We start from the raw sequence: 13,077 nt of genomic DNA on the forward strand, positions 1-13,077 counted from the left end.
CACCATTAATGAAGTATATTATTTCATCCACTATTCATAAGGTTTGAATCCGACATCTTGGTCTTATTTGAGAAATAGAATAATTGTGTTAACCTTAAAGATAGTGTGTTGGTTTGACTATCCTATTTTTGAAATAAAAACTAATTCCCATATTTATTGAGAAGGAGTTTTTTGCATTCATATTCTCTCAAGCATTAAATGTTAAGAAAAAATTATGAATATAAAATAAAAGTATCAAAGAATAATTGAATAAAATTCAAATAAGTGTATAAAAATAATAAAGAAATTAAGAAAACATTAATATAATTGTTTAAGATTAGTAATTTAAAATAGGAATGACGAGGATTGGTCTGCATGTTCATCATGGTTATACACGTGTATACATATGTTGTATGCATTTTCATGTTTTCATATGTTAAAATCACTTGTACTGAGCAAATTTATATGAAGTAATCAATTACAGTAGTTATGTAATCAATTAAGTTCATCAGATAGCTTATGCTTAAAACTGTGGCAAACTACACAAGTTTCAATCAATTACATTAATTGTAAAATCGATTAAAAGTCGTGTCTTTGCAAACATCTATTTGAATTGTGCTGTGATGTGTTTTTGGGAAGAAAAAGTTTTCAAAATTGACTAAGTGTATAACTTAACCGATTACACTGTTTACGTAATCAGTGTGGTATACTTTGAAAATTGTTTTCAAGCTAAGTCCTAACTGTAATAACAGTCATATTTTCAAATGTTTTGACTTACTGTTAACATGCAATCGATTACATTATTTACTTAATCAATTAAATTTGTTTTAATGTAATTCTGATATAACTCTGTTATAAGTGTAACCGATTACATTATTTTTGTAATCAATTAATAGCGTTAGACATAAGGAAATCTATATATTGACGGGTATTTGTTTACACTAACAACTTATGATGATTTGAAATTCCATATCTGATATCACTGAGTTCAGAAAGAGTTATTACAGGTGCACAAGTTCTCCAAGAATCAAGTCGCAAGAGATTTGAAGATTTTTAAGGATTCTTGAAGGATAACATTGAACGTTTGTTAGCTGATCAACCTCTACACAATTAAGGTGTATTTTGTTCATTTTTGTTGGTAGATGTGCATTTTCTTTGCATTGATAGTCACGTTTCCATATTAGACTCATGATTTCATTTAGTATTTAGGGTTCATTTTATTTTTGAATTTCTAAATTTGGTTGTTTAGTTACCCATTACAGTTTTCTTTTAATTGCATTAATTAGGTTTTGTTAGTCCATATTACATTAGTTACAATAGTATAGGATAGATATCATGCATTGTTTTTTTCCCTTTATTCATTAGTTTTACTTAGGTATTAGTGTCCTTTAATCATGCATCATTAATTAGTTTTTACCATATTAGATTTCATTTTACATTTTATTTTCCTCACCTAGTTTTAGTTTTTAGTAAATAAATAATTAGGCTACAATTCTATTCTTAATAAGTACCAAGTCCTTGAATTGATTCCTTAGTCAGCCTTATACTACATTAGTGGGGAGTAGGTTTTGTTGGCTTTGAGGTGACTAAAAAGCTTATCAATAGTGCCACAAGAACCATGCCTAACATTGTAAAGTCACAAAAAAGAACTCGGTTGCAAGGCACCTCTTGTTGTGAGACACAAAAGCTCGTTGGGCAAGAAGCTACTAAAAGCAAGGACGTTAGGCAATGGTTCATCGGCGTTAGGCGATGGCTACCAACATTCAGTGGTGCTCAAGCGTTGGGCAAAGGCTGCCCGTTTCGAATTTTAATTGATGGTGCCCAATGGTACTGAGATGTTGTCGGGCAATGGCATTGCTAACATTTCAAATAAGTATTTACTCATATCTTTCGCTAAGGTTTGGCTTATTCTTTCAATCCCACACTTTTTCTTCACCTTATGTGACTGAGAGACGCTCTTGGAGGTTGTTAAAGGGAGAGATTTCCATACTATAGATGTGGATGCGAATGGGGCGTGCAATTGGAGCTTGTAGCAACTGTTAGGTTCCATGGGATAGGGCGTTGTTCTTCTCTTTTGTTACAATTTCTTCTTTATATCTTCAATTTGTACGACCTAGGTTCTCCACCGTGGAAAACTAATAAATGAATACTTGTGTAATTTGTGCTGTTAATATATACATTTTTCCATTTCAATGTTAATATTTGATTTTTATGCTTAATATTTTTCGTGACTTGATCACCCATAACATGATTGTTGATTCTGGAAGTGTTGGAAAATGTTTTTTGAACCTAGAGTTGAAACTAAGTACCTAATGAAGCTTATATCTAAGGATAAAACATGATTCATTCATAATCTTAAGATTATTGAATTTAATGTATGATTTCACTTGTTGAGGATTGGAGGAATTCGAACTTCATGAGTTATCATAAACTCAAAGTCAGTCAGGATTAAATTTTAGTATATTTCTGAATTGATTTTAACTTGAATTTTGAATTGAGATAATTGAGGATACATGATGTAGAAAAAGTGATGCCTTGTATCTCAACCAAGATGGGGGGGGGGGTGAATTGGTTAACCCTTTAAAAAATTGTTCTTTTCAAAAGTTTTCAAAATCTTTAAGGTTTCTTGGAATGCAATATAACAAGTATATGAAAAACAATAAAAGAGAAGGGATAGAAAGATCAACACAAATATTTATATTGGTTCGGCCAAGCCTATATCTAGTCTTTCTTCAACAACCTTAGTTGAAGGGAACCACTATAATGATAGAGTTATACAAGCAAGAACACAGAGAACTCCGCTCTCAATGCACTCTCCTTCCCTAATTCAATATCACCTATAGTACAACCTAGAAAGCAATTCCAACTTTCTATAACCTTTAGAGCAATCCCATCTCTAAATGAAGAACACACCGGTTCTCATTCTGGCTCACAACAATAGGAAACATAATCTTCTTGATTGTAGTGAAGACAATGATCCTCAAAGTATACACCTCAAGTACAGAATATGGTCAACAATGTGTAAGAACAGTTATCTTGCAAGAATCTTGATGAATTTCTTTCCAAATGAGTAATCTTGATTCTCCAAGAAGCCTAGGACGCTCTTGCAATCAATACTTAACAAACAAGTCAGTTATGAAAGTGTAAGTGCATGAATTCGTATTGAAGCAACGCACAACACGTCTATTTATAGAATTTTCTCACAATGATGTAGTTTAATCGATCAAGTACATAATGTAATTTGTTAAGTTTTTTCTTCTGCTTTAGCAGTTTTACATCTGTTTCAGATTCAACAGATTAAACGACACATGGAATCGATTAGATAAATCATACAAGCCAACAACAAAAAAATATGATCGTTATAGGAAGTTATAGCTTTTAATGAAAATGATTTTCACAAGATAAACACTCTAACCGATTATGAAACTTATGTAATCGGTTAAGTTCCATACTTAAGCAAATTTCAAAATCATTTTCCTTTCTTAACACATCAATGCAATCAGCAAACACATGTTGGCATAACAACTTGTTTTAATCGATTATACAACTAATGTAATTAGTTAAAACATAGTTGTTTTGCCCCTGTTAAGCATGCACTGAAATATGAAGAAATTTAACAGATTATATAAATTGTTTAATCATTATTTCTTCCAGATATACAATGTGCAATATGTTTCAACTTATGATTCATTTCCATACAATGAATTCATATACCAATCATTTCAAGAACAAACACAATAATGATCAATCAATTGTTTTGTCATTTGTTGTACAAGAAACTATAAAATATTTCTTTTGTTCATCATCAAAAACACATATATGAGATGGGTTTTGCTAGATATAACTCCCCCTATCAACACATGAAAAGGAAGTTGTTGAAACTTAACCTTGAAAATTGTACATACTTTATGTGAATTTTTGTTGCACAATAATTGTTTGATAAAAATACAAAAAAAAGTTTTTTGATGTTATTGTGAACTTGTAATCTAAATAGGTTATGGATTGCAAGAGTTGTCATTTGTTGCACAAGTCCTTCTAAGAGAAGGATAAAATGCTTGTTATGTGCAACTGGTGCACTTGTCATGTCGTGCTAAAATCCATATCATCATCCTACCTAAGCCGGCCCGTTTTAACCTTTGGTGTTGATCGACTTGTTTCAACCATCAATTAGGGTCGACCCGTCTCAATCTTTGGTGTGGAGCAACCTGTCCCAACATTTTACTTGATCGACTTGTTTACCTATGGTATGGGCTTGCTTGTGTCAACGTTCTACCCAGTTGGCTCATCTTAACTTTTGGCATGAGTCGCTCGTTTCGACCATTAGCCCCTACCCGCTTATGTCAATGTTCGACCCAGACCAACTCGTTTAGACCTTCGTTCCGAGTTAGCTTGTCTTAACCTTTAATCTTTCCTACGGATTTGCGATTTCCTATAAATTATGATTTCATTGTATGAAAAAAATTCTCTCGTACCAATAAGCCTTCTAAAGTCATTATTTCCTCTTCATTGATGATGACGAATTTTAAAAATTGAAATTTTTGAACTACTAAAACCATGCTTAGATATAAGTTAAACTGTACATATTGTAGTTTTCTATGATTTTTTTCATATTGAATAAATTAATATCTTCAGTTTTTCATAATGTCTTTTATCCTTTATACAATGTTATTTTTAAAAAGATAGATTTTGTATTAACGTACATACACTGTAGGTTACTTTTAGAAAGAGTTACTTGGTATCGTTAATGTACCATAAAAAAATTAGATTATATAAAAAGTCTTTACTCGTGTTGAATTTTGGGAGTTTATTGCTATAACCAAATTGTTTCGTTCGGTCAAATTTTTCCTGAACCAATTCCTATTATATAAAATTCGACATTTCCATTACATTTTATGCGAAAATATTTAAAAACATAAGCCATGTGGATCCAAAATACAAAAATCAAATTTAAAAATTATACAAAATACCAAGCATAATACAACAGTGAATAACAAAATATTTATGTTAACTTCAAGTTATCTGGCAATTTCAAATATTTTATATGAAATGCATGAGGAATTTTTCTATCTCACTTTTGCAATCCTGAAAACAAACCTTCATGACTATGATCATAATAATAGCAATAACTAAGATACGTAGCACTTCTTCATTTGTCAATTTTTAAAATGATTCAAAACCACTTGGCTGTAATATAAGCCCAATTATAATCAACTTCAAAAGCTTTTCTATCCTTGGACAAGAAAAAATATATAGGACAAGGTTGAAATCAATCTTCGCGCCATTGTTTTTGACATTTATCATTCAAGCAACGATAAAATAGAGTTGCTGGCTCATCAGCAGATCTAGTCTGAAATTCTTTGAAAGCAGCTTCGCCATGACCGCAATATGGGCATGTCGCTACAACAAAAGGAAATGAGTGAGAAAAAGGGAAAAAAAGAACAAGGAATTGATAAGGACAAAAAAAGAAACAAATATGACATAATTAGTCATGATTCCATTTTTAATATCAGTCATTATCCCTGAAAAATATCTTCATACGACACTGGAAAGAATAATCTCTTTTTTTTGGATGAATGAGTTTGGTCATTATGACTATTGTATTCCAATTTATGATTTTACCAATCAGTCAATTATATGTTTTTCCACCAAGGGGATAACTTATTATTCATAACCAAAAAATTACAAAAATTCTTAAACTTTGTACCAACTAAAAATATAAGAGAAATCAAAATGGAAGTGTATGATGAACGACAAGCCAAACTACAATATTGACACAACCAAACACAATAAGTGTTGCAGGTATCATTCAACAATGTCGTGAATCACTTGAGATTAAGATTTAGTTCAATTCATGTTCGAGTTTCAAATTGAACCAGAACAAAATTTCAACTTCCCATACTTCCTAAAACCAAATTTTAACATTATTGCATTGTTTTGTGAGAGTGTCATGCTAAATCACATTTATTTGTGATTCTTATCCCTTTTATATTTGTACGAGATTCACCACGAGAAAGGGCCTATATCAGAGACCCAATGCACAAGTCTCTAGCCAACTGGGATTTGGAGTGGAAAGGGTAAATATGCTTAGTTTTTTCCCTTAAACAAAGAGGTTGCTTCCAGGATTTTAATCCACAACTTGCAGCATCACCCTTAACCATTGAACCATGGCTTGGCCTCCCAAAATACAAGCAGTATCAGGAATGCAACACTCTTTCTAATATTGGATAAAATTTATAAGAAATCATAACTTTGGTTATTCCACTTCTAAGTTAGAAGTGAGACTTATTAAATGGGAAGAAAACTAGCAAACAATTTACAATAAATTACAGCTTATAATAGAGAGGGTTAGAAAGAGTGTTGCTAGCATTTCTCACATACTATTCCCAAATTTGTATTCAAAGCTAAACTATATTGGAATTACTAACAAATCACTTCATCTCTGGTGATCAATGACTTGTTCACACAATTGGTAGGATAACTTAACCATGAACACATTGGAGCAGAATCGTCTTCAGCTTCCAAAGAAGCAAATTTACTAAATCTAGAATTATACCAGGATATTAGAGCCTTCTACCCCATTTTCTAACCATTTTCTTTGCTTTTATTCAACATGGCAACAAACAGTCATTGCCAAAGGCACAACACAAAGGGGGAAAGAAAGTTGCAAGAGAGAGAAGATTCAAAAAATATGCAACAGAATCAAGAGCTATTGAACATAAAATGTGTGAGCAAGACCCAGGAGTGACGAGAAGTGAGGTTCTAGGCCTAGTAACATGAACCGTGGGAACCAGGATATGGGAGACCAGGGTCCAACAGAAGCACCAGAGCAGCTATAGTAAGCAATAAAATATGTGCTACAACCTAATCCTTCTGCAATAATATGTGCGAAAGACTAGAACTTATAAAAAGTTCTGACTTCATCCTGAAACACTTATCTTCTTGCTCTAAGTACCATATGCCCTTCGATATCATATAAGTGCAGGACATTGATAAAAGTGCCAGACATCGATAATTTATTAAAACTTGAGTATTTGTGCTCCAAAGATAGAAACATTCAAAAAGATTGTTAGTTATTCATCACAGTGCTTAATATATGGTGAATTCTGAATACATTTATGGAACATCCTAAACTATAATTCTTCAAAGATAATGTCTATTTAAATAAGAAAGAAAGGGAATGTACCCTCAGTTTTTGGAGCATTCTTCATGTCATCTGGGGAGATTATAGGCTCTATTTCTTTTTTCACCAACCTTTGCTTTCTTTTGATCTTGACCTGTGAGGTGAAACCATAAAAACCACGCACAAGCAACTAAAAATATATTAAGGAAGCACGAAATGGGGAAAGTTAATTCCTACCCTATTGTTGACGTGGCAAACATATGGACAAGCAGAACAAAAAAATCTTGCAGGCCGATCCAAATAGGGCAATTCAAACTGCAGCATGTTACCACATGTAGGGCAGAACTCCATCGTCTATATCTGCACAATCAGATAATCGCCATTAACATTAAGAAATATCTATTATATTTCTCTCATTAGGGTTTCAATGTTAGCCAAATTCCTGGAACTAGAGAATGCTACCTGGTATGGGTTTTGTTTTTCTGTGGTAAGAAGAAATTAAATTAAAAAATAATTTTATTATTGAGTAATGTTATAGCCTATTAACCAGTGATACTTATTAAAGAAACTACATGCTAATACCTTACAACATGAGAAAAATATATCCAGCACTTTTGTTTGCTAAGTAGGAGGATTAGTGGAAAAATGTTGTACAAGGATTTAGAATTACTCTTTTTCTATCCCAAATGCATTGATTAATAGATAAAAAATTAAAAAAATCTACGGATTGGTTTGGCATTTTTGATTGCTCACCCCTATCTTTACTAAATAGTTTGCGCATTGGTCTGATTTATCTCAGACATTTACTGCACATGTTTTGTTAGCATTTTGATCAGATAAATGCAAGCATGTGAAAACACAATAAGATCCCAACTACTTTTGAAGGCTTCAAATTGCATCAACCAAACAAATAAAAAAGCAAACTTTATTATTCACGCCACTAGAAGGAGCAAAATTTTGGTGTAGACACATCCCAATTTTTTTGAGTCACTAAAACGTCTTAAAACTTAAAAACTTTTTGCAACATTATAAAAATCCTCAAAAAACATAAATAGAATACATCTAATAAATCCCAATGTTAATTAATATTTACAAAACCAACTATAAAAATTCAATTGTAAACCAATACATAAATCCTTAAAATTATTTGCCTACAAAAAATATAATTCATATTAAAACAAATATGGGTGACAAAAAGTATAGCTCTTTGCCTCAAAAATATAATTCTTTGCCTCAAAAATATAATTCTTTGCTCACAACCAGATCACAATTTAACACATAATAAAAACTAAAACATATAGCACATTAGACAAGATGTTTAATCTTAATTTACAAAACAGTAACCACAAAAGTCACGCCAACCTGCACCCCAATTCCTTAATCCAGTGCATGTAATTACTCAGAGAGTAAGGGATCGTCATACATTGAATGTCATCACCAAATCAGAAGCACAAACAGAGAAAATAAACCAAGAAACACTGTTACACCTAATAGTTTGTAGGTTCTGTCCTATAACCGTAATAGTCATCCATTCCCAGCACCCATTTCCAATGCTAACAGCCACAGACACTACTTAAAACTGGTACCCTCTAGTTCAGAACCCGTAAAGATTTTAGACAACCCAACCAACGTTAAATATCATCAAACAAGACCCTATAATTGCAACCAATGCATCTGAGAACATCATATTACATATACCGCTTAAAACAGTGCCCATAAACACCCTAAGCATATCAATGCATGCTTTCACAGCCCAACAGCAATCAGAAGTGTTAATAGTGATCATACAACAGTAGAATTATCCCAATAGCAACTTTTAGGGTGAACAACAGCAAGTCATAACCCCCAACAACCATTGTCAGGTCAAATAGAGTTTAATTTACTTTTAAACACATTCCCAAGTCAACTAAACTCAACTAACAGCAATCCATAATTCCAGAAGACTTAATTAGCTTAAACCGAAACTAAAACAGTATTGCACATAGCAGTACGTGAATTCACAGCATTTTACAGGATCCGACAGCCAAATACAGTTAAATCAAGCTTATAGTAAGACATTGTAAACCAACACAGAAGTCCTTTTTATCAATCCACCCTTACGGTAACAGGGCACCACTCACGTATCAGTTTATACATTTTTCAGATTCTTTAATTACCAATATTCTGTTCACAGGTTTTCATTCAATTGGGAGTGTACTTCTGCCTCAAAATCCTAGGCGAACATATAGAGTATAAATTTACAATGCCCATTTCAGTAAGGTAGTGATCAAATACAATAATACCCAAAACAGCGAACCAAATTATAACATCATAGAAATATATATATCCTGTCTCGTATAATCCCTATAATTATCTTCTCAAAATAACTTGCAAGCTTGATCAATACATACATACAAATGAAGAAGGTTTATACCCGCCAAGCAGAAGATTGCTTTAGCTTCAGTAAGATTCGAGCCCCTGGCCTCTTGGTCACTTACACCATATACACACCTTACTACCACGCCAACTTACCAACTTATTTTTACTGACATTATTGCCAATTAATACCTTTTTAAGTTATTCTTATTTCACATTTTACACATATTTTCATTTTTAATACAACAAATACTATTTCACGCTATGTAAAACTCATACATTCCACCATAAACTCTAACAAATTAACCAACTTCTGAAAATAACTTATTAATAAATAATATTTCAATAGTTAATTTATACCTAGAATGGTACAAATTATCTGGTCTTACATAGACAATTCATCAAACAGATTGTGGTAGTAAAATATTCAAATTAAACTAAATAAACAACAAGTACTTAACTTAATCTACCCCCTCCCCCTTCAACCTCAAAATTTTGTCGGACATAAGAAGCCACCAAGAATCGATTCAGCGTATAACAAAGAAATTGACGTCATTCTTAGTATAAACGTCCGTTGGATGATTTTCCAAACACACTAATTTCATTTATTGTTGTATCACACTGGTGATCTACAGTTTGGCAATTTTCATCAAATACATAGGATCTCAGAAGAAGAAAAACACAACTCACAAAGTCAACCCTATTCATATATCCAAGCGCATTGTTCAAAATTTTCATCAAAAAACAGAAAGGCTCGTATGGCATTTTAATCATGAAATAGGCACGAATAAAGAATATAACTATAACTGGTAATTAAGACAAAAACCAGAAGGAAAGGGATATAAGAAGAATTTGTGCATTGTTACCGCTATACTTGACGATGTTTTCTAAACACTTTTTCCTTCTCAGTTGCTTTCACTCAACACTCTCTCCCTCAGTTAGCGATGCGAAGGAGCGCACATATAAGAGAGAAGATAATTATTGAATAAGAAAATTGGATTAAGATTTGGAATGAGAAGAGTGAATAAGGGTTTTCGTTTGGAGGTTTTGAGCGGGGAACTGGTGCGTGAGCCAGGCTCAGTCGTTTTGAGTATGACCAATGGATTTGGAAAATCCCAATTACGGTCCAAATTAACATAAATTAGGGTTATTATTTTTATTTGGCTCTTGAATTATTTTTTAAGAAAATAACATCTGTAAATTAAAAGTAATAATTATATCTCTAAATTAAAGTTTTTGGAATTAGATATAGTTTATGGGGTTTGAAATTGTGATAAAAAATATAATTTAAAACTATTTTAAATTTTTTAGGGACTTAATTTAGAAAATTATACTATTAAGGAATTAGCTAAAAATATAGTTTAGAGTTTTATTTAAAAAAAATTCAAGTAGTTTAAAACTACTTTATTAAAATGATAGTTGCGTATCATTTGATTTTATGAGCACATTGGCAAAATTATTTGTGTTAATTTCTTTCGCTATTAAAATTATATAGGCAATTAGTTAAAACTGTAATCTGTATTATTCTTTTATTATAGCAAATATTTTATTGAATTATAAAATTATTTTTAATTTTTAAAGTGAAAAATATCAATAAATTATAAAATAATTTAAATGAAATAATTATAAAAATAAATATTTTTATTGTGTGAATGGTTTGTTTATTATGAATAATTATTTTTAGTTTTAAAAATAATAGTTATTAAAGGGGTAAAGTTGAAAAATAATTGTTGATTATAAATAATTATTTAAATTTAAAAAATTATTTATTAAAATAGTAAAATTGAAAAAGATTATGTACATCAAAATAATATATTTTTTAAGAGTAACGATATCATGACACACTTTTACATTCATCTGACACATGCTATAAGAATAAAATGGTCAAAAAAGTGTCAAATGAATGTAAAATATTTAAGTGTGTCAAAGAATCTTTATCCATTCTTTTGTTAACAGTATGATAATAATTTTTGTTTAACATATTTTTTTAAAATGTTTATTTTTATTTTTTTCAATTTTAGGTAAAAGCATTTATTTACTTATTTGGTTTAGAATCACATATTTAATTGCTAATGTTTCATAATTTTTTAGATTTTGTCACCAAATTTTAATTTGACAAATTTCACCAATAATATTTTTAAAAACGTTATTATAGAGTTATGTATTAGAATTGTCAAATGACCTTTAGCATTGAAAGAATCTCCTTAAAATAAAAAAAAAATTATAATTCAACATTTTACTAAACATTTTATTATTTTTAAATTTTACATTATTTAAAATGTAAACACATTTTATCTCTTTATTTAAGATTAATGAAACAAATTTAATTTGTCCTTTATAATAGATTTTGTGAAAATTAAATAAATCACGTGTAAATAAAAGAACAGGTTTTTTAGGTAAATACACAATTTGTAATAGGATTTTATTCAATTAGGCAAAAAAAAGTTTAATTTTACGGTTTTAGGCAAGTTGTGGGGACCCCAAACAACTTTAATGAAGAAGTCGTGCGACTTCACCCTAACACAATGTTCAGCGGTGAAATCGTGTACTCAAAAACGATTTTAGGGTCTCATAATCGATTATCAGGCCTTGTAATTGGTTACAAGGGGCACGACTTCACCTTATATAAGCAAAAACTCACTGGTTATCGATTACCAACCGTGTAAATGGACAAAAATTCTCTGGTTATCGATTACATAAGGATTATAATCGATTACCAATAGTGTAAATGGGCAAAAACTCTCTGGTAATCAATTACAGCAGGGTTGTAATCGATTACTAGAGGATTTTGGTGTTAAAGCAAAGAGTTTTTTTTTCTTCACTATCAATGTAGGTTATATTTGTTGATTACATTGTAATACTTTTTTTTAACACATGTGTATGCTATTATTGTGTTCTTATTTTAATTATTGTAAAGACATGTTTGTTGATTACGTTTATATGTGTTATTATTTGTATCATGAGTCATTGTTTAAAGGTAAATATAAATGAAAAGCATAAAACAAAAAGGAACCTAAAACCTATACCAAAAGACAAAGACCAAAACTCATAACCAAAGAAAGACGAAACTTCAACACGATAAAACGGTAGAATTAGGAATGAAAATGCATATTAAAACTTATACACAAATGATTTTTGACATGTGTTAGTGTCAAAAAGTTGTAAAAAAAATGTCAACATATCATTACCCTAAATATATTTAAGTGAAATTATTAAAAATAACTAAATTGATAAATTTTGACATCAATTTGTTTGAAAAAAAAGAGATTAAATTAAATAAATTCAATAAAAATAGATAATTAATTATTATTTAAACCTAAAATATATAAATAAAAAATTCAAGATTAATTATTAGGGTTAATTTTTTATGATAAAGACAGGTAATTGTTATTAAAAGTTAAATATACGTCTAATTATTCGTTAATGAAATTAAAATTAAAGCAATAAAATTAAAATTTTTGTAAATGTTGTTATTTTTTATATAAACGCAAAATATATACTTAACTAAATATTTTTCCTAACTCAGAAGTTCTATTTGATTATTATTCTCTTAACATTGGGTTGTTTTCAGTGAAAAAAAATTACAGGGAGACCTCCAAACTTTTTTTAATTATAAAAAAGCA

General features: G+C 30.4%; 1 protein-coding gene across 1 annotated transcript; it reads right to left on the minus strand.

Annotated features, from left to right (window-relative positions):
• Positions 1 to 4,952: 4,952 nt before the first annotated feature.
• LOC124845572 (uncharacterized) lies at positions 4,953 to 10,558 on the minus strand. Its single transcript, XM_047322689.2, has 4 exons — positions 10,321 to 10,558; positions 7,337 to 7,459; positions 7,163 to 7,253; positions 4,953 to 5,376 (listed from the first exon to the last, which is right to left on the minus strand). The coding sequence occupies exons 2-4, from the start codon at positions 7,448 to 7,450 to the stop codon at positions 5,246 to 5,248; spliced, it is 336 nt and encodes a 111-aa protein (XP_047178645.2). The 5' UTR covers positions 7,451 to 7,459; positions 10,321 to 10,558; the 3' UTR covers positions 4,953 to 5,245.
• Positions 10,559 to 13,077: the final 2,519 nt, after the last annotated feature.

This window comes from Vigna umbellata, chromosome 6 (assembly GCF_029865625.1).
Source record: "Vigna umbellata cultivar VRB3 chromosome 6, Vumbellata_1.0, whole genome shotgun sequence".
Taxonomy (NCBI): domain Eukaryota; kingdom Viridiplantae; phylum Streptophyta; class Magnoliopsida; order Fabales; family Fabaceae; genus Vigna; species Vigna umbellata.